General features: G+C 36.5%; 1 protein-coding gene across 5 annotated transcripts in view; it reads left to right on the forward strand.

Annotated features, from left to right (window-relative positions):
• Positions 1-22126, forward strand: part of LOC131032188 (uncharacterized) — a 129753-nt gene that overhangs the window by 57005 nt on the left and 50622 nt on the right. For all 5 annotated transcript variants that reach the window (XM_057963128.2, XM_057963129.2, XM_057963126.2 and 2 more), the window contains exon 8: positions 16134-16267. In XM_057963128.2, the coding sequence (XP_057819111.2) occupies positions 16134-16267 (134 nt within the window). The remainder of the gene's footprint in view (positions 1-16133; positions 16268-22126) is intronic.

The following is a 22126-nucleotide window of genomic DNA, read 5'->3' on the forward strand; positions in this document are numbered from 1 at the left end:
TCCCCTTCGGAGCGTTCCTCCTCTCTTCGCTTATACCTCTGTCGCCTTTCCGCTTGCTGTTCAAGGATCAAGGCACGTTGGGCTACTGCACGTTCATCTATATATTGTTGCTTATTTTTGTCTTTATTCAGTGTATTGGGCATTAATTCCCAGACAACTTTCTATATACTTAATGACATAAAAAGTAGAACACTTTTATTCATTCATAATGTGGAAGACAAGTTTATGCCAACAATATGACATAATTATTACAATAAGTGTTCTTTATTCCGCCCCGTATGGCTCACGGTTCAAATGCCCCTGACCTGGCGCCATCTCGTTCTGCTTCCCGTTCCTCGTACTGTTGCAAAATTTGTTGGCGTCGCTCTTCCCGGGCAATCTCCTCCAGGCGAGCTTGCTGTGCCAACGATGCTTGTGCTAGCAATCGGGGGAGATGGTTCATCAACCGATTTACCTCCGGACTCACTTCCAACGCTGTCCACACGGCACTTGGTGGGACTTCCGCCCCCACCGCCTCTCGTCGAACGTAGGTCTGAATGGCTACTTGGAGTAGAATTGAAAATTCTCTCGTCGCGGTGTCTTCTCCTACGTAGAGTTCTGTTTGGGCATCATCGACTTCTGGGTTTATTTCACCAACGGGTAGGCCCATTGGGTCTGTGCGCCATCCGTGTCTTCCGTTCCGAGTTCGTCTAGGCAACGGCGCTAAATGTTTACCTCACTGGGTAAACAGGAAGAATACAAGAATCTAACAGCAATGCACAATGCAACCACAAAAGAAGTACCAGAATAAGTCTGCCATTAATGTCGGAAGATGTTCATATTATAATCTGTCGCCAATATTACATGTCCTCCAACACCCGGAGGTGGTACAATATATGACAGCCGAAGGGGTGCGACACAACCGTCGCGACTCCAACTACCTACCCGTCGGCTAACTAACTATTGATAATTAACATTACTAACTATACACTTTTTCCCGATAACACCCAAAAGTTGATCATTGGATTGCAGCGAAGCGAGTGCTGCAATATGTGAAAGGCACTTCAGACTATGGCATTTTGTATGGCAAGTGCAACGATCCAAAGCTGATTGGTTATACCGACTCAGATTGGGCAGGATCAGTGGATGATAGAAAATCCACTTTTGGGTACGTATTCAGTTTGGGTACTGGTGCCATCACTTGGAGCAGCAAGAAGCAATAGGTCGTGGCTCTTTCCTCGACCGAAGCTAAATATCGGGGAACAGTCAAGGCCGCATGTGAGGCAGTTTGGCTCCAAACGATGCTTTTTGACATGCAGATGCCGCAAGCAGGTCCTTCTCACTTGTATACTGATAATCAAGGGGTGCTCAAATTGGCAAAAAATCTAGTCTTCCATGAACGTACCAAGCATGTCGAACTTTATTGTCACTACATCTGCAAGCTGGTAGAAGACGGATTTGTTCAGTTGCACTATGTTCCGACAGCGGATCAGACTGCGGATATTCTCACCAAGTCTCTAAGTCCAGATAAATTTGTAAAACTCAGGGGGTAACTTGGTGTTTTTGATAGATTGACCATTAAGGGAGGGTGTTAGAATAATTCTTATAGTGTTAATGGTCAACTTAGGTTGTTAGATTTCATTAATGTATCTACAGTATTAGGTAGATAGAGGTAGGTAATATCATTAATTTCTATAGTGTTTTGTATTTCTATAAATTGTAATCTTTACCAGTTAATATGAACTAAGATATTTTACCAGTGAATCTGATTTTCACAAAAATAGACTACAAGAAGCCATGATTTTTGATGAAAAAACCGTCAAACCCTAAAACTAAAGTTTAGAAAACATCGTTTTTTCGGAAAAAAACGGTAAAAGCCCTAAGATAGGAACACATGTGCCCATGATTTTTGAGGATAAAATCAGGCAAAACCTGGAATCCCATGTGAACATCATGAATTGTAGATGACCAAACACGATTTTGAGGAGAAAAATCGATCAAAACCTGACACGATTTTTGAGGTGAAAAATCAATCAAAACCCAAGACACAAAATACGAGACACGGATGAAAATACAAAACTTCGTTTTTGAGGAAAAACGGTAAAACCCTTTTACAAAACAATTTTTGAGGCAAAAAATTATTAAAACCCTACCAAATAATCTTTTTAAGGGACAATTCTATGCCCACTGATTAATTTTTTAAGGGCAAAAATTAAAAACCCCCAAATAATTTTTTTTGTAGAAAATTATGAAAACCTAGAAATCCGAAACCCTTGTTGTAGGTTCTTAAAAAAAATGGTGCTAAAAAAAAGAAACAAATAGGATCGCTGCTGCCATTGCCCAAAAGAAATGGGACATAAAACGTGAAAGAACACGACCACTTATAACAACTTTTTAATCAATTAAATATATATATCATGTTTTTAAAATTATAATATAGAAGATATTTTTCGACAGCTTAAATTTAATTATTTCCATTTTTCACCATCCAATCAGCCAATGGAAAAATTGAGAAAAATAGGCTACGGTCTTCATTAATTTTATGTTAGAGCTTGGGCCATGACTCCTAGAGATAATATGTCCTTGATTATGAAACAAGAATAGTTTGACACAAGATTCCAAAGCTTAAGGCTATAGGTTTTCCATAGTTTATTTATCTATAGACATTTAGTTTTTAAGATGTTGAATGATGTGATCAAATTCTTACTCCTGATAAGACAAATCATATAGGAAAACATGTATCCATATTTTCATCTAGTTTTAGATTCTTTTTAAATATTTTGTTAAAGTAGTTATTATTTAGTAATGGTCAATTACTTTTCAATTGTAGGCTTTAATAAAATTGATTTGACTTTAGGATAGGCTTTAGAATATTCTTTCTGCTTTATTGGTTTATTCTTGTTAATTCTACATGCATAAAGTGGCTTGTCAATCTTAATTGTAAAACTATCTTAGAAAGATTTTGCTTATTATTTTATCAATGGACATCTTGGTAATCTTTATTTGCTCAATTTTTGTAATATAGTAACAGAGCTTAGCTAGAGCTTCAGAATTTGTGAGAGCATGAAGACCTTGGGGTTGCTGTCATTAGGGACAGATTGAATGATCGCTAATTGCACATTAAAGAGCCAAAAGGTGTTGTACATCAGATTCATATCATATCGCAATAGGTTTTTTTGGAAATTCATGTAAGGGTCATGTATTTTTTAACTAAAATTGCATGACATTTTTTTGTTGAAATTGTAGACTTCAAATAGTGAAAAAAATGAAGGGTTTTAAAAAATCATGGATATTTAATTCAAACTTTGCCGCCGTTTTTGTGGGATTCTAGGCCATATGGATGGAAGAAATTGTAGAGGTTGTGAGGGTTAGGGGTCTCTAGTAGAAAAGCTGTAAAATTATATTTTTTTGGTGTGACTAGGGCATGTCACTAGTAGTTGCAGAATTGTATTTTTTTGGCATAGCTAGGGTAGGTCACCAGCAGTTGTAGACTGCATTTTTTTCTTAAGGCTGCATTTTTGTGTAAGATTTGTAGTCAATGAGTCTACTGAAATTGCAAGTTTGCAAGAGGGAGGTATTTAAAGGAAAATGGCTTCAATACCCAACATATTTTGAAAGGTAGCCAAAGATTTTTTGGTAAAAATTACAATACATGGAAGCAATGTAAGTTGACTAATTTTTTCTGGAAAGTCATGCAGGGTCATGTGGGTTCCGTATGGTCAAAGAAAATCATATATTTTTAATTAAAATTGTACAACATTTTTTTGTTGAAATTGTACATTTTCAAATTGTGAAAATATCAAGGGTTTTCAAATCCTGTCTTCATTTTGTGGAATTCTAGGCCACATGTTTGGAAGAAATTGTAGAGGTTGCGAGGGTTAGAGGTTTCTAGTCAAAAAGTTGTAGAATTTTATTTTTTGGTGTGACTAGGGCACATCACTAGTAGTTGCAGAATTGTATTTTTTTTTGGCATAGCTAGGGTAGGTCACTAGTAGTTGTGGATTGCATTTTTTTGCTAGGGCTGGGTTTTTGTGTAAAATTTGTAGTCAACGAGTCTACTGAAATCTCAAGTTTGCAAATTGGAGGTATTTAAAGGAAAATGGTATCATTCCAGCATTATGTTGGAAGGTAGCCAAAGGTTCTATGGTAAAAATTACAATACATGGAAGTGATGTATGTTGACTAATTTTGAGTATAGATGCCTCGTCAATATTGTCCTTGGTAAATATTCTCATTCAAACACTATGGTTTTAGATTGGGACAAATTTGATGAACATGACAGAAAAACAATCATGTTGACTATTCACAGTGAATGAGTCTACTAAAATCCCGAGTTTGCAGAAGGGAGGTATTTAAAGAAAATGGGAATCATTACATATGTTGGAAGGTAGCCAAAGAGTCTACTGAAATCCCAAGTTTGCAAATTGGAGGTATTTAAAGAAAAATGGCATCATTCCAGCATTATGTTGGAAGGTAGCCAAAGATTCTTTGGTAAATTACAATACGTGGAAGTAATGTATGTTGACTAATTTTGAGTACAATCATCTATATAGTCCTTGGTAAATTTGATGAACATGACAAAAGAACAATCTTGACTGTTCACAATGAATCAGTCTACTAAAATCCCGAGTTTGCAGAAGGCAAGTTTTTAAAGAAAAATGGAATCATTACATATGTTGGAAGGTAGCCAAAGATTCTTTGGTAAAATTACTATACATTGAAGCAATGTATGTTAACTATTTTTGAGTACAGATGCCTTGTCAATATTGTCCGTGTAAATATTCTCACCCAAACAATATGGTTTAAGACTAGGATAAATTTGATGAACATGCTAGAGAAACAATCATGTTGATCAAGTTATCTGTGATGGATGAAATGCTTCTTGAAGTCCATTCAAGGACGAATTCAACTGACATTTGGAAGTTGTCGTCATTTTTATGACATCCTTGGTCCATCAGTGAGAATTGATTAGAGATATGTTCCATGGACCAACATGTTGTGACGTTTTCACACATCACCCCATTGCAAATGGGGACCCCCTACTTTTTAGGTCCTTTTGGTCTTTTGGTTTTTGTTTTTTGGATCTTTTTGCAGCAATTCCTTTGGTCTCCCTTGCTTGCAACTTGCTTGCAAGTGTTTTGATGAAATTTGATCAAGTCTGCAAGTCATTTGAGCGAATTTGGCTAAGTCTGGAATTCGTTTGGTCCATTTTAGGGGTTTTCCCTTTAGACTTAGATTCGAGGACTTTTCCTTAGGGGTTTGAAAAACTAAACATTGCGTTGGAATTAGGACCCTTCAATGAAGCTACCAGTGAAATTTGAGCGAATTCTAAGCAACTTTCTATTTTTAGAAAGTTCCTATTTTTTATGGAATTTCACTGCCTCTCGGATTGTCTTTATTTTGCCAAAAATCAAACTTATTATTTTAGCAGTTTCTATTTTTAGTAAGTTTCTGTTTGTAGTAAGTATCATCCTGCCTCGGTTTGCCCTAATTTTGATGTTTTGAAGTACTTACTATTTTTAGTAAGTCTATTTTTGCTAGGTTTTTCACAAGCAGGGGTCCCAACACTGAAGACTGAACATTCCTGAAAATCCATTGCTAAATCTAGAAAGTTGAAAAAGCAGACAACTGATAAAAAATGGCTGTTTGGATTCTTTCTTGAAGTGGAAAAAGCATGAAAATCAGTCCAAGGCAGAGCAATCTACATCAAATCCAAAATTGGCATCCAAATTTGGAAAAAGGTGAAAAATGGCTAAGTAAGGGAAGAAAATCAAGAATATCCTTAACCTTGGATGTATCCCAAAAGTAGATGGGCGCTAGATAGGGGTCAGGGGTCTCGGAGGAATTTTCCTTCCGAGACTAAATTTCCCCACAACATGAAATCCACGCACAAGCATGGAGGATGGGCGCCAAATGAAGGTCATGGAGGATTTTTCTTCGAGCAAATTTTTTTCACCTAATGGATTCAACACCCAAGGGTGGATGTAGGGTGCCAAACTGAGGTTGTGGAGGATTTTTCCTCCAAGGCACAAATTCCTGCACAACATGGTTTTAGCACCCAGGCAAAGGTGGAGAGCTCCAAATAAATTTTCTTCCCAAAGAGAAAATTACACCCAAGATGAAAAAATTCTTGGAAAAAGTGAAAAAAGTGAAAATTTGATTGTGTTGGAAATTCCTTAGGACAAAATTCTAGGAAAGTGAAAAAGTGACTAAGTGTTGGAAATTCCTTCCTTCAGGACAAAATTCTAGGAATGTGAAAAATTGAATAAGTGTTGGAAATTCTTTCCTTCAGGACAAAATTCTTGGAAAGTGAAAAAATGACCAAGTGTTGGAAATTCCTTCCTTCAAGACAAAATTCTTGGAAAATGTGAAATTTGGCTAAGGATTGAAGAAATCCCTTTCTTAGGCGTAAAGTAGAATCAAGGTCAAGATTGGGCACCAAAATGAGGTTAAGGAGGAATTTTTCCTCCACATCAATAATTCCTTCACCATGGAGAAAATGTTGCCTACAAAAGGAAGAATAGCAAGTGCCAAAACTAGGTGAAGGAGGAATTCTTCGTCCAAGGCACAAAATCCTACATACCATGGATTTAGCACCCAGTTTAGGAGAGGAGCACTGAACAACAAGGGTAAGGAAGGAATTTCCTTCCATGTGAAATTCCTCCACGTGAAGAAACTGGCATTGGAAGAGGGGCATGGAAATCCCAGTCAAGGAAGAAATCAAAATTGGCCAAGTGAGAGAAGTCTTCTCTCTCCTGAATTTCGGAGCTAAAAATGAAAAATTCCTAAAAAATAGGAAAAGTGAAAAATTGATCAAGAATCTCCCTTAGGACATGATGAATTCAAAAAGCACAAAAATTTCCTTCCTCAAGGAACAAATTTCCAAAATTTCTTCTCCAGTTCCAAAATGTGCCCAAGGTTGGAAGCAAGACGTGAAAATCAAGGTTTAGGAAGAAAACTTCAAGAATTCAAAAAATTCCTTCGAGAAGAAATGTGCTCAAGGTGAAGAATTTCAAGGCACAAAGAAAACTGGCCAAGTGAGAGAATTTTCTTTATCTAGGACTCATGTTGATAAAATTCCTTAGGCGTGGAAGAAGTGGTCAGTTGATTGAAAAACCTCCCTACAAGACGAAGCGTGCACAAAAATTTTCCTTAGGGGCAAAATTCTTTGTGGAAAGATTTTCTCTCTCCAAAATTTCCAGGCATTCAAGAATCCTTCAGAAGCATAAAAGAATATGATATTGCTATCAGGGTTCAACTATGTAGTTTTTGAGTCAAACTCAAATATACTTAAAATACTTTTAGCAGCAGAAAAGATTGTTAAAATACTTTTATAAGCAGAAAAGATTGTTAAAATACTTTCAAGGCAGGAAAATCTTCCAAAATGTCTTTTGTGAGCCCGGAATAGAAAGATTCTTGTAAGGGATGAGTTGGTGACATGTAGAGAGAATATTCCGTATTAATGAAGCACAACCAGAAAAATTATAAATGATGGCGGGGTCCACTTGCATGGCGAGAATCTATTGAACGCATGGCAACATGGTGGCGCATTCATTACTGGAATATTTGACCAAGTGGCGGCTGGGTCAATGCATGCTAAGGTAGTGGAGCATCTTTTTGCATGTAGCCGTCACATTTAGGATATGATGGAGCATTTATGGCATTATGGCTGATTTTTGCATGGAAGAATATTTAGTACACATTAGGCAAATTTGAAAGAAGTGGTGCATTTAATGCACAATAGATGCTATTTTTGGCAAGAATGTAATTAATTGTAAGAAGGCATGATGGGCATTTAATTTTTTATTCCCACCTTGTTGCATCATGTGTGTGGAATCTTTTGGGTCAAACCCTAATTAGGGTTTACATGTAATCAGGGCTAGAGGCCTATATAAGGGGGTGAACCCTTCATTTGTAAAGCAGGGAGATTTGTATGAAATTGTTGCGATAAGTTATTGAGATAATAACAATGATACATTGTTCTTTGATGATGTTCACTTAAGTTATTTTTCAAAACTTGCATGGTTTCACCTTCCTCACTTAGAGTAATTGTGCTTTGATTTCAATGGCGAATGTAATGGTGTTTGATGAATTTCATGGTTCATACTTTTTGCATCTTGTTGATTATAAGTTGCAATGTAAAGTTAGCCCAAGCCACTAAATTTGTGCTAAGTTCGATTGTGGATAGTTGTTTGGATTGCGTCGTTTTGGGTATTCAAATGTAATTTCTTGATGTGAAAATCCTTCAACATCCTTGGAAGATTGCACCAGTTCTTGTGGAGTTATAGTTAATCTTGGAGAAGTAGAACTTGGTTTATTTGGAATTCGTCTAAAAGAACACTATCTATTGATATCACTGCCCTTAGGAGTAGATTTAGATCCTTCTAACCCTTTCTCCTTTAATTTCAGCTCATTCCAATTCATTTCATTTGAAGCAGAAGCATCGCAAAATTGCTATATCCGATGATGATGTTCCAGCCACAGCAAAGAAGTGAAAGAATGATTCAAACGTAAGTCCCCTTGGATTACCAGTCAACATCAAATCAACTAAGTCACGTCCATTGCATAATCAGAAACTTGGAGTCAATTGTTTGAACTTATTGCAATCTTAGCATACTATTGAACTTTGATCAAGAGAGAGTAAAGTGACCGTTGGAAAACTTTATTCTGTGTTTCGTGGTCACAAAACGTACGTCAACAAAGCGCTGTCCCAGTTGATCAAGGATAGGGCCAATGGTCATGAAGTATTAAGTGTTGTCTTGTCGGGAGGCAAGTTTCCCAATTCTTCCCTTCATGACCCCATAATCTAAAAATCCACGAAATCCCAAATTCTTCCCTTCATGACCCCGAAATCTCGGAATCCTAGGTTTCCCAAGTCTTTCCCTTCATGACCTCAGAATTGTTACAAGATTCGGTGTCCCCTCCACCATCATATCAGATAATGCCAGGGAATTTGTTGGAACCCAAATCAATTCTTGTGCAGCTAAGCATGGCATATACTTAAAGACATCATCCAATTATTACCCTCAGAGTAATGACTTAGTTGAATCTTCCAACAAAAACCTCATGAGGATAATCAAAAGGACAATTGAAGACAATCAGAGGTCTTGGCATACTAGGTTGAGGATAGCCTTATGGGCTGACGGGATCACACCCAAGAGGGCAATTGGTAACTCCCCTTTCATGCTGATATATGGGAAGGAAGCAAGACTCCCATCTTCACTGGAGTTACCCTCCCTTGAACTAGCACATCAGTTAGAATTGATAGAGAATGATGCCATGGCAGTAAGACTAGCTGAGCTAATAGAGTTGGAGGAGGTTAGAGGTAAAGCTATGCATATGCTTGAGGATCATCAAGAACATGTCGAAAGAAGTTTTGACAAAAAGGCTACTAATAGGGTTTTCAAAGAGGGAGATCTAGTTCTCACGTGGGATACAGACAAAGCCAAAGCCAAGCGACACTCCAAATTTGATGCTATCTGGAGTGGTCCATATGTCATCACCAGTTGCAAGGAGGCCAATACATTTCATCTCTCCAAGCTTGATGGTGAAGTTCTTACAATCCCAGTGAATGGGATTCATCTGAAGCCTTGCTTCTAAAGAGGGTCTTGATGACAATGTAAATATTAGATTAGTGGTTGTTTTGCTTACATAAGTGCTTTTGCACTTGCTGCATTCTCCTTAAGAGGGTGTGTGCTCTAGTTTCTAGCTTCCCTCCAAGTGATGGCATGCACATGTTTTGGGTCCTTCCAGTGACTCAGTGCCCAATGGATGCTTAAGGCGTATGGATTCCATGCTTAGCAAACAAGCATCCCACATAGGTCACCAAAATGTTGTCATTTTTATGACATCCTTGGTCCATTAGTGAGAACCCATCAAAGATATGTTCCATGGACCAGCGCTGTCCCAGTTGATCAAGGATAGGGCCAATGGTCATGAAGTGTTAAGGTGTTGTCTTGTCGGGAGGCAAGTTTCCCAATTCTTCTCTTCATGACCGTGGAATCCTAGGTTTCGCAAATTCTTCCCTTCATGACCTCGGAATCCCGGAATCCCAGGTTTCCCAAGTCTTTCCCTTAATGACCCCAGAATCCCAAAATCTTCCCAAGTCTTTCCCTTCATTTTCCTGGAATCTCAGATTTCCATGTCTCCCAATTCTTCCCTTCACGACCCCAGAATCCTGGAATCCTAGGTTTCCCAAATCCTTCCCTTCATGACCTTGGAATCTCGGAATCCTAGGTTTTCCAAGTCTTTCCCTTCATGACCCCGAAATCTTGGAATCCCATGTTTCCCAAGTCTTTCCCTTCATGACCTCGGAATCCTAGGTTTCCCAAGTCTTTCCCTTCATGACCCTAGAATCTTAGGTTTCCCAATTCTTCCCTTCATGACCCCGAAATCTTGGAATCCCAACTTTCCCAAGTCTTTCCCTTCATGACCTTGGAATCCCTAAATTCTCGGTTTCCCAAGTCTTTCCCTTCATGACCTCGGAATCCCCGGTTTCTGACTTCCGACTTCCGACTTCTGACTTCCAACTCCTGATGACTTGCAACACTTTCAAATGACGTGATCAACACTCAAGGCTCTTAATGCTCCACCAACCCTTGCGACTTGTCTACTTTCTTTCATGGAGCTACAGGGGTGCATTTAATGTTTTTTGTAGAATGGCCATCGTGTGGAGTATAGGGCCATGTTCATTTATGGTTACTCAATGATCCACCTTCTAGAAGTACTTTCTTCTTGGGATTGCCTTGTCAAGGTATGGCCAGGTTGTTGCTTGCACGCACACCATGCCAAGTTTGCGCATTTCCCTGCCTTCCCTAATTGACATCCCTCTACACACACAAGGGTCGAAGCTTCTCTTCCTTGACCATTGGTCTCTTCTCTGCGACAACTTGCTATATAGAGGCTGTTAAGCCTCATTGTAAAGGGTTCTCTTCCTGTTGGCTTGGAGCTATTCTTTTCTCTTTCACTTCTCTTCAAGACTTGTATTTCTTGCATTTCTGCAACTATAAGTTTGGCCATTGGCCTTCGAATGAACTGAAATTATCTTTCTTGCTTCCCTTCAACTTATGCATGTTGTGTATGTTTCCTTACCTTCATTATAAGTGTATGTTTTGTGGATTTTCTCTCATGTATATGGTGTGTTAACTTGTTTCTGAATGCGACTTGTGGGAAACCTTCTCCCCTCTTGACATTCAACAAATTCTAACCTCCATACATTTGTTTGGGGCCATTCATGCAACTAAATTTTGTGCATCTCCTGGGTATTTCAATTGATTCTTTGTATCTTGGTGCATCACCTCCTTTCATTTTTTGCATTTCTTTCTTCCCTTTTCCTCAGCAAGCTGTTAGGGTAGGTTTAGAAGTAGAATTTGGAGTGTTGAGTTGGTTCAACACCTGCACTTGGATTGAGAAGGAAGCTGGCCTTCTTCGGAGATTCAACCCCCTTGCGCAAGGTCCCACACTTCTGGTTGTTTCCATGTTTCACAAGGTTGCTGAGTTGATAGCTCAACAAGGGCACAAACTTTTGTGACATCGGAAGCATTTGTGAGATTTACATGAGACTTCATAGAGCCTTTTTTTTTGAAGAATATGCTATTTTTTATCACAATGGTTGGGAAATTGTCCTAGTAGGAGCATTTACTCAAGATCAAGGACATCTGAGATTAGTTATTAGCTATTGGCAGAAAAATGGAAGTGGTCATGGTGGTACTCATGTTGAAAAGCTACCATGTGCTTATAAACATTTTATTAAGAGACTCAATATCACCTCTACGAAGTCTGACTTGAAGTTTGAAGAACTATGCAATAAGCACTTACAATAGGACATATATATGACACAATCCAATAGGAGTGATATAGAGGGTGCATAATAGGCATTTGTAACGAAAGACAATGCCAAAGACAATGGTTACAAGAGGAAGGAGAAGACAACAATGATGATGCATCAAAGAACTTGAAGAACATCACATATCATTATTGTGGTAAGATGGGTTATATGAAGAAGTATTGTAGAAAAATGGTTGGCTGATTTAAAATTCAACTAGAAATGGCCTCAAAAAAAGTATCATATCATAGAGCATTTAAAGGAGTCAAACTTCTATGCATTTATGGTCAAAAGACCAACATATCAATCTGAGTGATTTGCTTGGTACATAGATTCAGGAGAATCACGTCACTTCAACACTAGCAAGATTGATTCATGGAGTACCTTACTTTGATATAGTGACCTTTGGTGGTGGGGAGTGTGTTGTTATGTGGCATTTGATAATGCTATTGGGATTAAATTTTGGTTACTTTGTTAGCCACATTTTCCCCTCAAATCAATTGACGAGGGAGTGCAGGGGGACTCTAGGGCAGTGCCCCTGAAGCAAAAGTTGCCCATTATTTAATAAAGGAGTTGGCTATTATTTTTGGATGGAAACCGACCTTTGCAAACCACCAAAAAAGACTTGATAAATAAGTGGCTTTGGAATATGAAAAATCATCAGATTGTAGTTTTCTCTTCAGTAGGTAATAAAAAAAAAGTGGAGGACTATTTCTCTTTGGATGTAGCCTGCATTGGGTGAACCATGTGAAATCTGTCCTAAATTCATAGCATGGGTTCCTTGATTGTTAAGGAATCTTTTTGTCTTTATATGGATTAAATATGTTTGGAAAGTTCAAGTATATGTCTATTAAAATACTCATATAGTTTGAACAAGGCCAACCACCCGAAAATCTCAGGACTTACATACACAAAAGCCTTAAATGGTGTTGTTATAGAAGAGGCATGCTAATGCAGTTAACATCTTTGTAGGATGGAGACTTACTGGATGCAAAACGTGTCCGACAAACTTATAGAAGCCAATATACCAGTCCATACTGTTAGAGGAAACCAGATTGTCATTTTTTCCTAAAGTGTCCTTTAAACCACATGTAAATACAAATCCTTTTGTGGATCTATTCATCCTGCACGATCTTCATTTAGAGAAAGACTGGGTTCTGCTTCTTCAAGTAGAAGAAAAATATAGCTTTTTGTTGAAGTTGAATATGAACATATAAACTAGGGTCTTGATCAATCTTTAAAACACAAAGGTAAGGCCAAAGAAACAAATGTCTGACTTTGCAGAATGATTCGAAGTCTATGTAGAGAAAATACAATGGAATAGTAGAAAGACATAGAAGTTTCTTTGTACAAAACAGAGGAAATTATAAAAGCTCATGATGGATCTGAATATATGTTTCAGTATGATTTCTAGCCTGCAAAAGAGAAAGAAAAAGAGTCTGCTTTTGATTTAGTTCAAACACATAAATTATCTCTAGATTTTGTGACCATTTGCAAGAAAATCTAGATGATATGTGTAAAGATATTTTGTACATTAGACATAGTATAGACAATTTGAATTTTCAAAAGTGGGAAATATTGTTATCGATAACAGCTCAAATATTTTAGCTATCAAGAAAGAAATCTCAGAGGTTATAGTCAAATCAGATCAAGCTCTTAATAATATCCATAGTTTGGGTGATGAGTTCCGTACTGTTATTTCAAAATTCTAAACTACAAGAGTTTGCAACCAGTCTCGACTGGTTGGAATAGAAACAAAGAAAATCTCAACTATTTCCACTGATGTCAAATTGTCTGAAATTTTTCATTAATATGAGAAAGAACTGTCTAAATCTGCAGTACCAATTTCTTATTTATGATGACAAGAAATTTTCCTGTACAAGCCTGTTATCTTAACATTGATGATAATTGAACATTTCCTAACATGGATCAATACTTTCATAACAGTTGGTAACTTGGAGCAAATGGATGTTGTTCACATTGCTAGACTTGTAAACATTTTTGTGGAATCACAGCAGACTGGTGGCCTGCTAAAGATGCTACAGCAAAAACCGCATTAGTTTTTTTTGTCCCCACATTAATAAAAAGTTTTAATAATGTACTAATTGATTAATTTTGTCTTGAAGTTCAAATGAAGAAAGAACAATTGGTATGAGATCCGTACTGTTGCTGTCAAGCAAATTCAAAATAGGATAAGTAATCTCCCATGTCTACATGTGCCTACAACTGATGAAATTGTATTATGTACAGATGTTTCAGATACTGCATTGGAAGGATTTCTTGTCTATATCATAGATAAGAAAGAGCTTGTTTCTGAATATGCAAGTGGAATCTTCTCTAATGATTAAAATTTAAAACGATGGATTTCTTTAGACAAAGATATCCATGGATTTATAAAATGTTTGAAGAAGCTTTGTTTAAAACTCATGCATCTTAAACATTCATCTTCGAACATAGTGCAATAGGTTTCTCACATTCAAAGAAAAATATCATGGCAGGAGAGATGGTCGAGATAAATGTGTGAGATGGCAAGCTTATCTCAATTAGTTCAAAATGAAGTCCAACATATAGCAGGAAAATATAATATTGTAGTGGATCATATTAATGGAAATTTACCAAGTGCATTTATGCATACTCTAGCTAGATTATCAAATCCTGGATTTAATATGGAGAGAAAGTTCTGATGTCTCTTCATTAGACAACTTTTAGAAAATGGATCTGTTATTGTAATGTCCCCAATTCCCTGACAGTCATTTGGTTGTCAAACTCTAGGCTATTCTATTCCCTGGGTTAGAGTTATGAAATAATTAAAGGGAATATGTGAGTGTGGGCCAATAAAAAGCTCTTTTGGCAAAATTATTATTAAGGCTCACTTGAACATTAAAAAGGGGGACCTAATAAATTATAATGTTATTGTGCCTAGGCGGCTATTCATGGGGTCTAACAAACATTTAATATTAATATCATAAGCTTGTCCAAAAACGTGATTTTTGGAACCTTCGAGAAGATCCGATGGCTTTTTGGATGGATTGAATTTATAAAATGGTTGGATGCTAAGGAAGCATTCATGGAGCTTGTTTATTTTTATTTATTCTCCCATTGAGCTTGATAGTGCTCTCCAGGTTGAGACCCCTGGTCTGTATGTTGGGATGAAACCCCCAGCATATGTTCGATTCAATCTTCAGTGATGCACAGAGGAATCAATACTACCAGCGGCTCATCATCCTAGTGAAATCGCAATCAAAGCCTTTCAATAATATCAATTCATGGAAGTAAAAGGGGCAGCTTTTTGTGTGATGCATGGCCAACATTTGTAGGGTCTGCAAGAAGATAGTCCAGAGCCGAGAAATCCTACAGTGAATAGTTTCAGATGCAAGGCAGACTGTCAATCTGAGTTGCAGCTGTGAGAAACCAATTCTGAGCAAAGGTGATCAGCAGTAAGGAGTCAGGACAAACTTTCGATTTGGTTTAGCAACCAGGTTGATCCGGGTATGAAATAAATTCCTTAGTCCATGCATGTGTTTCAGCGATATGGTTAATTTGTATCGAATATGAGATGAATGAGTTCAATAAATGCAATTGAATTTAGTTTGTGCCTGTCCCAAAGTCATTTGATTTTTGAATAAACATAGAGTGCATGTACAATTTAATAAATAAATTTGATAAGAGGAAACTGCGTTTGATCAGAAAATAGAGTTAGAATATTTCAGTTATGCTGTAGAATTGTCCAACAATCAACCGAAGTACAGGCATTCTTATCAAGTCATTGGGTGCTGACAAATTTGTAAAATTTTGGGATGAGCTTGGTGTGGTTAATAGATTGACCATTAAGGGAGGGTGTTAAAGTAATTATTATTTAGTAATCGTTGATTAGCTTTTATGCATATGTTTTAATAAAGTTGTTTTAACTTTATGATTGACTTTAGAATATTCTTTCTGCTTTATTTTTTTCCTTTTTTATCCCACATTCATTAAGTGGCTTGTCGCCCTTCATTGTAAACCTATATAAGAAAGCTCTCACTCCTTATTTTATCAATGAATATCTTGTTAATATTTATGTGGTCAATTTTCATGATGTAACTTAATGAAATATTTTATCAATGGTCATGTAGAATAGTAACTATTTTCCATGGGAACAGTACTAGATTTTTGAAAAGGCTTTAAGATGATTTAGTCAATTCTTTTGACTATTATTTATTTTCTTGGAAATTGTCCATATTTTCCATTTTACTGCTTATAATTCATGTATTCTTTGTTGAGTAGTAGTCAACTAAATATTTGTAGTCCTTGTTGCCTGACACTTTTTTTTTTGCAATTGTTAACCATTTAGGGTAATCGATTGGAAGCATTAACACTTGACTGTGGTTCTCTCAAAATGCTGAAGGAGTTGTCATTGGCTGACAACAAGATTTCTTGTATATCAGAATCTATTGGTGAACTTCAAGCTCTTGAATCTTTTTGGTTGTGAGTTACTGTATCCTCCACTTTGAAAACAAAAGAAATAATCAAAAGTAAATATTTTATTGCTGGAGAAAAGAATATTAGAACATTTGGGAGGATGGCTCTGTGTTATTTATTTGTTTAATATGTAAAGGTTCTTGATAATTTCTTCTAATTGTTTGTTTTCCTTCTTACATTCAAGTTTTCAACAGTGTAAAATAAGAGATTAAACTATTGTGTATATTTTAACAATTTGCTGTTCTCTATGGTTGTAATATTGCTTTTAGGATTTTTTGAAAATAATATGTATAGTTTTAAATTTTTTTTGGTTATGAGAATGATTGAAAGCAAACCGAAAATAAATACTGAAGTTATTAGTATTCAACTAAATCTAATTTCTGAATTTCACTTGCTATCTGAACATAATAATCAATGTCTGGGGTAAGCAGCGATCAGTACAAATGGATATGTCAGGTCTGATTCAAGTAATAAATAACTGAATTTTAATGGCCTCTTAAATTCCTAACCCTGACAACCTTGACAGCAAACTAAAATGATATTTGTGCCTCAACTAATGGCAGCTTTTAACAATAATTTTTTTCTTTTTGCAAATCATTAGTCAAGTAGAAATATTTGTTGAGATTACTATTCAGATTTAGGTTGCAACAGACAGCATCGTATAATGCAGAGCAGTTGAAATTAAAGATAAAACGTGGTGCTGGACAACAGGACCAAGAATTCAGCGAAATTAGAACAATGAGTAGTCTGTATATTATGAACAGCAACAAGAACTAAGGTGCTGAGCAACAGTATCTATCAGGAAATATGAAACAGCAACACAAAATCACTGACCATATAGTGGCAGCTGATCCTATTTCTGATTCAGTTTGGTGCAGCAAATAATGACATAAGTTTGCAAAATTCATCTTTACAATTTGCATTTAGCAGATAAAGAAGAATTGAGAGCTTTCATCCCCAATTCAGAATGACCCCAAGAGAGTTTTCGGCCCCTCGGAATTGCCAACAACCAAGGGTTTCCGCCCTTGAGATTTAAATTTGAAAATTGAATTTGTGATAATGATAATGGATGCCAAAGGAGGGTGCTAGCTTTTTCCTTAATAGGAATTTTTATTTCTGCCCTTACTTTGTTTTTCCCTCCAAAAAACAAATAAATAAAGTACCTTTTGAGTAACTAAATAGATAAGCCAAAAAGTATCATTTAGACAGCCTCATAAAGTAACACCAAAATTTCCCAAATAAAGCAATATTCTGGCCGCAAAATCTGACCAAAATTGTCAATTTTAAGAAGGGGACATGACATTCGTACTCCAAAATCTTCAAGTATTTATTGAAATGCTATTGTCCCGAACAATAGAACCCTTGTAAAATGTCATTGCATATGTTTCTTCTGTAAGTCTACTATGAAGGAAGCTGTGTATGCTATGGATTTTATTAGAGCAATGTTTGGTGTAGATATTAAATCATGGTTTAAAAACCTACTTAACAAAAATTTGATGAGTCCAATATTTGATTTGGACTTGAGATTTGACAAATTTTTTAATATTACATAACACATGAATTTGTAAAGAAGACTTTAAAAACGTGTAAATGGTAGGATTAGGTGCTGAACATTTTGCAAATCTAGTTAGATATTGTATTTATTCAAATATTGTATATGTTGTGTTTTGAGCTGCATGAAAGAAGGTTGCCCCACTTTGTAGAAATCCGAAGATTCTTGGGGATGAGATATTACTCCACATGGCATTTTTCTTATGATGTGTGTAAGAGCACCTATGACATTGTTAGATGTGTAAGATAATCTATGATGTTTAAGAACATGTAATAGGGAATTACAATTTAGACTAGAAAATTCATGGAAGACCTTTGACTAGTTTATGATGTGTAAGAATGATGCATAGGAGTATCTTGTAAGAGGTTTGAATGGATAAAAATGGAGTTCCTAGCTTTGGTAGGTGGAATCTATGACTATCAAGAGTTACATGCTATTCTCAACGTGTTGACTCACCATGAGAATGGTGTTGGAATTCGGAAGACCAATTTGGGTGCTTGAATTGGGCTTATTGATTTGGTTCATGGTTTTCGGTTGGGCCTATAATAGATGCTTGGAATGGAGGTATTATGCACTTATAGATATGTAGGGTTATGTTGCCAGATTTTCTTCAAACATAGATTGAAGGGATTGCTACTTAGATATTGTATTGTAATTTGGGTGTTGAGATTACTTCATTGATTTCTCCTTTGATATTGGGTTTTTTTGCAAAGAGTTTTCTTAGAGTACCCCTTGTGTTGTGTTGCATGTGTCTCATTCTTTGTAGAATTCGTAGATCTATTCTTGCTTATCGTTACTTCTTTCATTGGGTCCCAAAACCACTGCTCTGCAACCTAGAATTGCTGTTCTAGGGGTTTCATCAATAGACTTAGGAGGATTAAAGATCAATTGATTATAGTGGGTAGACTCTCCTATATTTCGGGCTCAACTTAATCTAGGAGGGTGTTCCTAGAGGTGAGCTTGATAAGATCTTTTGTAACAGCTCAAAAATAAATATTTAATAAATAAATTGTAGTAATACCCAAATGCAAGTTTTGATTCCAAAGGTTGTCACTAAACAAAAACCAACCATCGGTATGACCTCTTATTTAGCTGATGAGAACATCATTGCAAGAAACACAAGATGATGGTACAAGGACACTATTCACTAAAATGGATAAGTTGATAAGGCTCACAAATAACTTTTTCTTGTTTAAACTTGTTGAATCATTAATTGCAAAGGAACCTACTTCTAATCCTAAACTATTGGATTTTGATTTGTGCTTTTAAAGGAATATGATGAGTCATATATTTCCAAGTTCGATGCTTGTCCATTGGGTGTCAAAGTCACGAACTATCAAAGGAAAATCACATTGAATTCAAAAGGAATAATGGGCTATGCACTTATATACATCAAAGATTGTAATAATAGTAACAAGACATTTTTGTTAATTTATTAAAAAATTGCATAAATCTGTGTACAATACGGAAGAGACCATCACAAGGCTTGACATACATTAGAATGTTGTTACATTCGTCAAATCCAGTGTTGCACTTGTGCCAACAAATGTGATAGAGAAGAAACATTAGATACGACTATACAACTAAGAGATTGTAATGTCCCCACTTTGAAATAGAATTTAATGTTAAATATTAATAATAAAATTAAAATTTAAAAAGAATAAAAATAAAATTAAAATGAAAATATAAAAGAATATAATTAAATATATAAAAAAAATTAATTAAATTAGTAAATGGGCAAAAGGCATGAAATGATAAGTTGTGACTCTTCCAAATATGAGTTATAAAAGGGAGAAGAGAGCCTCATTCCAGAGGGGATAATGTGGGAAATCAGAAGTGCAGAACTGACTTAAATAAGAAGTGCAGATCTGATTGTGAAAGGTTGTGTCCCTTTCAAAGGGCAGAAATAATGAAGAGTTGCACTCTTTCAAAGAGTGCTGATGGTGAAAGGGTGCGTCTCTTGCCAAAGGGCATACATGATGAAGAGGTGTGACCTCTCCCTCACATTGAGAGTTATAAAGAAAGGAATCAAAGCATCTAGTAACATCACCATCGATCAGTTCAGATTAGAACTGTTATTAAGTTACAGGGAGTAACATTTTTGTTCCTGGTGGTATGCATAGGAATGAACTTAATATGTATGCTTAATACGAAACCTTATAATGTTCATACTGTCATATCTCCCTCCGATATTCTGGTTAGAGGAGTTTTGAATATATTCATGTTTTATTATGAGCAACCGATAATGATTGCATTTAAGGGTATCGCTGCCTTAAGGAAGAAGAATCAGATTGAAGAATGATTAGTTAAATTAGTGATAGGATCCTTAAACAAACAACCAATAATGATTGACACGACCAAGCAATAACAATTGAGGGAAAGGCAGTGACCTTTCAAAGGGGTTGCTGTCACTAAAGTCATGACCATTTGTTGGTGGCCTTCCACCATGAATGGAGGGGAATAAATAGCCTCCAAGCAATTGAAGGAAAAGAACAGAGAACCAATCTGCAGGAATAAGAATCGAAGAAGGGAATCGGGTAAGATAGGGAGGTTGCCGGCAAGGATTAACAGCGAATAGGATCAGCAACAGGTATGTGAGGATTCTGATTTAGCATTCTGACTTAGCATTGGAGCGTAACAGCTGATATATTCCTATCTTAAAGTCATTTATATGGTTGAAACTAAATTGCTACATATGATCCTAATTAAGATAGATTACATTAATATGATATAAGGATGGATAATACCACCAAAATCTGTTTATAATCTGGAATAATACCGTATTTCAATGCAGTGCTGATGATATAAGGGACAACATAACAATTATAATGAAATGATAGCAAATAAAGGACTAATGATGATAACAAGATATTATTAACATAAAGCATTGATGATAACCTGATATAATGCACTTAGATAATATAATGGAACTTGTGATAACAATATTAAGTATAAACAGTTATAGTAACTGTATATCTGTGATGGACTGAATTGGACGTTAAATATAATTTCATTGGAATATCATAAACAAGATTGCTCATTGTATATAAGGGATCTTGTAAAATTCCCTCTTATTTTTTTTTTGGATTTCAAGCACAACAACATTACAATGCACCTGTTAAAGTTAGGAAATATAATTCCAATGCCACTGAAAGGTAACCCTTCCACTTTCTGATCAGCAAGAGCCCAATGTGGGAAGGTGAGAGCATACGGTGACAAGGGGTTCATTAGCTTTCTAATCCACTGGAAATTACAATGCAATTACAAAACTGGGCGGCAAGCCAACCCCTTCCACTTTTCAGCAGGATGAAGAACACAAACTTGGCGGTAAACCAGCCAAGGCAACAAAGCATAATAGAACCAAATAACTCTACCGCTTATGCAGCGGGAGGACTTTTAAATGAAACTATCACTCAACCGCATATCTCAGCGGGAGGACAATATCACTCAACCACTTGCTCAGTGGGAGGACAAAACTGAATTACAAACATACAGGCGGCTAAGCCATCCTCTTCCACTTGTTCAACGGGAAATACAACATAGAATGAATTGGTCAGTACTACTGAAGCAATTCTTACAATGATAGAAATGTGAAAGGAGATAGAGTGAAGTACATATCTTATGGATTCACTAACACATTCTAACCAATAATACTACTTGCTGTTTTGAAATCAATTACAAGGAAAACGCAGAACCAGCCATCCCGAAACCCACTAAATTGCTTGTAACTCACTCAAAACCCCATAGAGTCATGCCAAATCAGAAGCAAATGAAGTGTATGACATAAGCAAACAAAACAATACCTCGAAATTGTAACTGCAGAGCGCCAACAGCAATGCACGCATCCCAATGCAATTCTGGAAATGGTGTTTTTGCTGAATAGTTCGATTTGCAACTAAAAATTGGAGAGTTCTCCAAATGCCACGCCAATATAGGAGACTCATCGTCTCCCCGGTACGCTTCCAACGAGCTCTCACCTAGAATGATGCATTCAACACACAGGCAGCTACGAGCAAAATACACTTTCAGCCGGCGCACACCAGCAACACCAGAAAACCAGCAGCACACAAATATTTACCAACACACCCAAAAATCACCAAAAAGCTCACAACTATGCACCACAGCTAGGAGTGATGTCTCACACTTGAAACCGGAAGGAAAGATCTAGGAGGTATTCACCCTCGAAGAATGTCTGGAGTCATTCCGACAGCATAACGATATATTTTCTCTGGATACCCAAATGAGGAGCCCAACCTCTGTTTATATAGCTTTTCCAATCTGAAATTCAAATGAAACTGCCTCCCAATTTCGCC

Source organism: Cryptomeria japonica, chromosome 4, assembly GCF_030272615.1.
Source record: "Cryptomeria japonica chromosome 4, Sugi_1.0, whole genome shotgun sequence".
Lineage (NCBI taxonomy): Eukaryota > Viridiplantae > Streptophyta > Pinopsida > Cupressales > Cupressaceae > Cryptomeria > Cryptomeria japonica.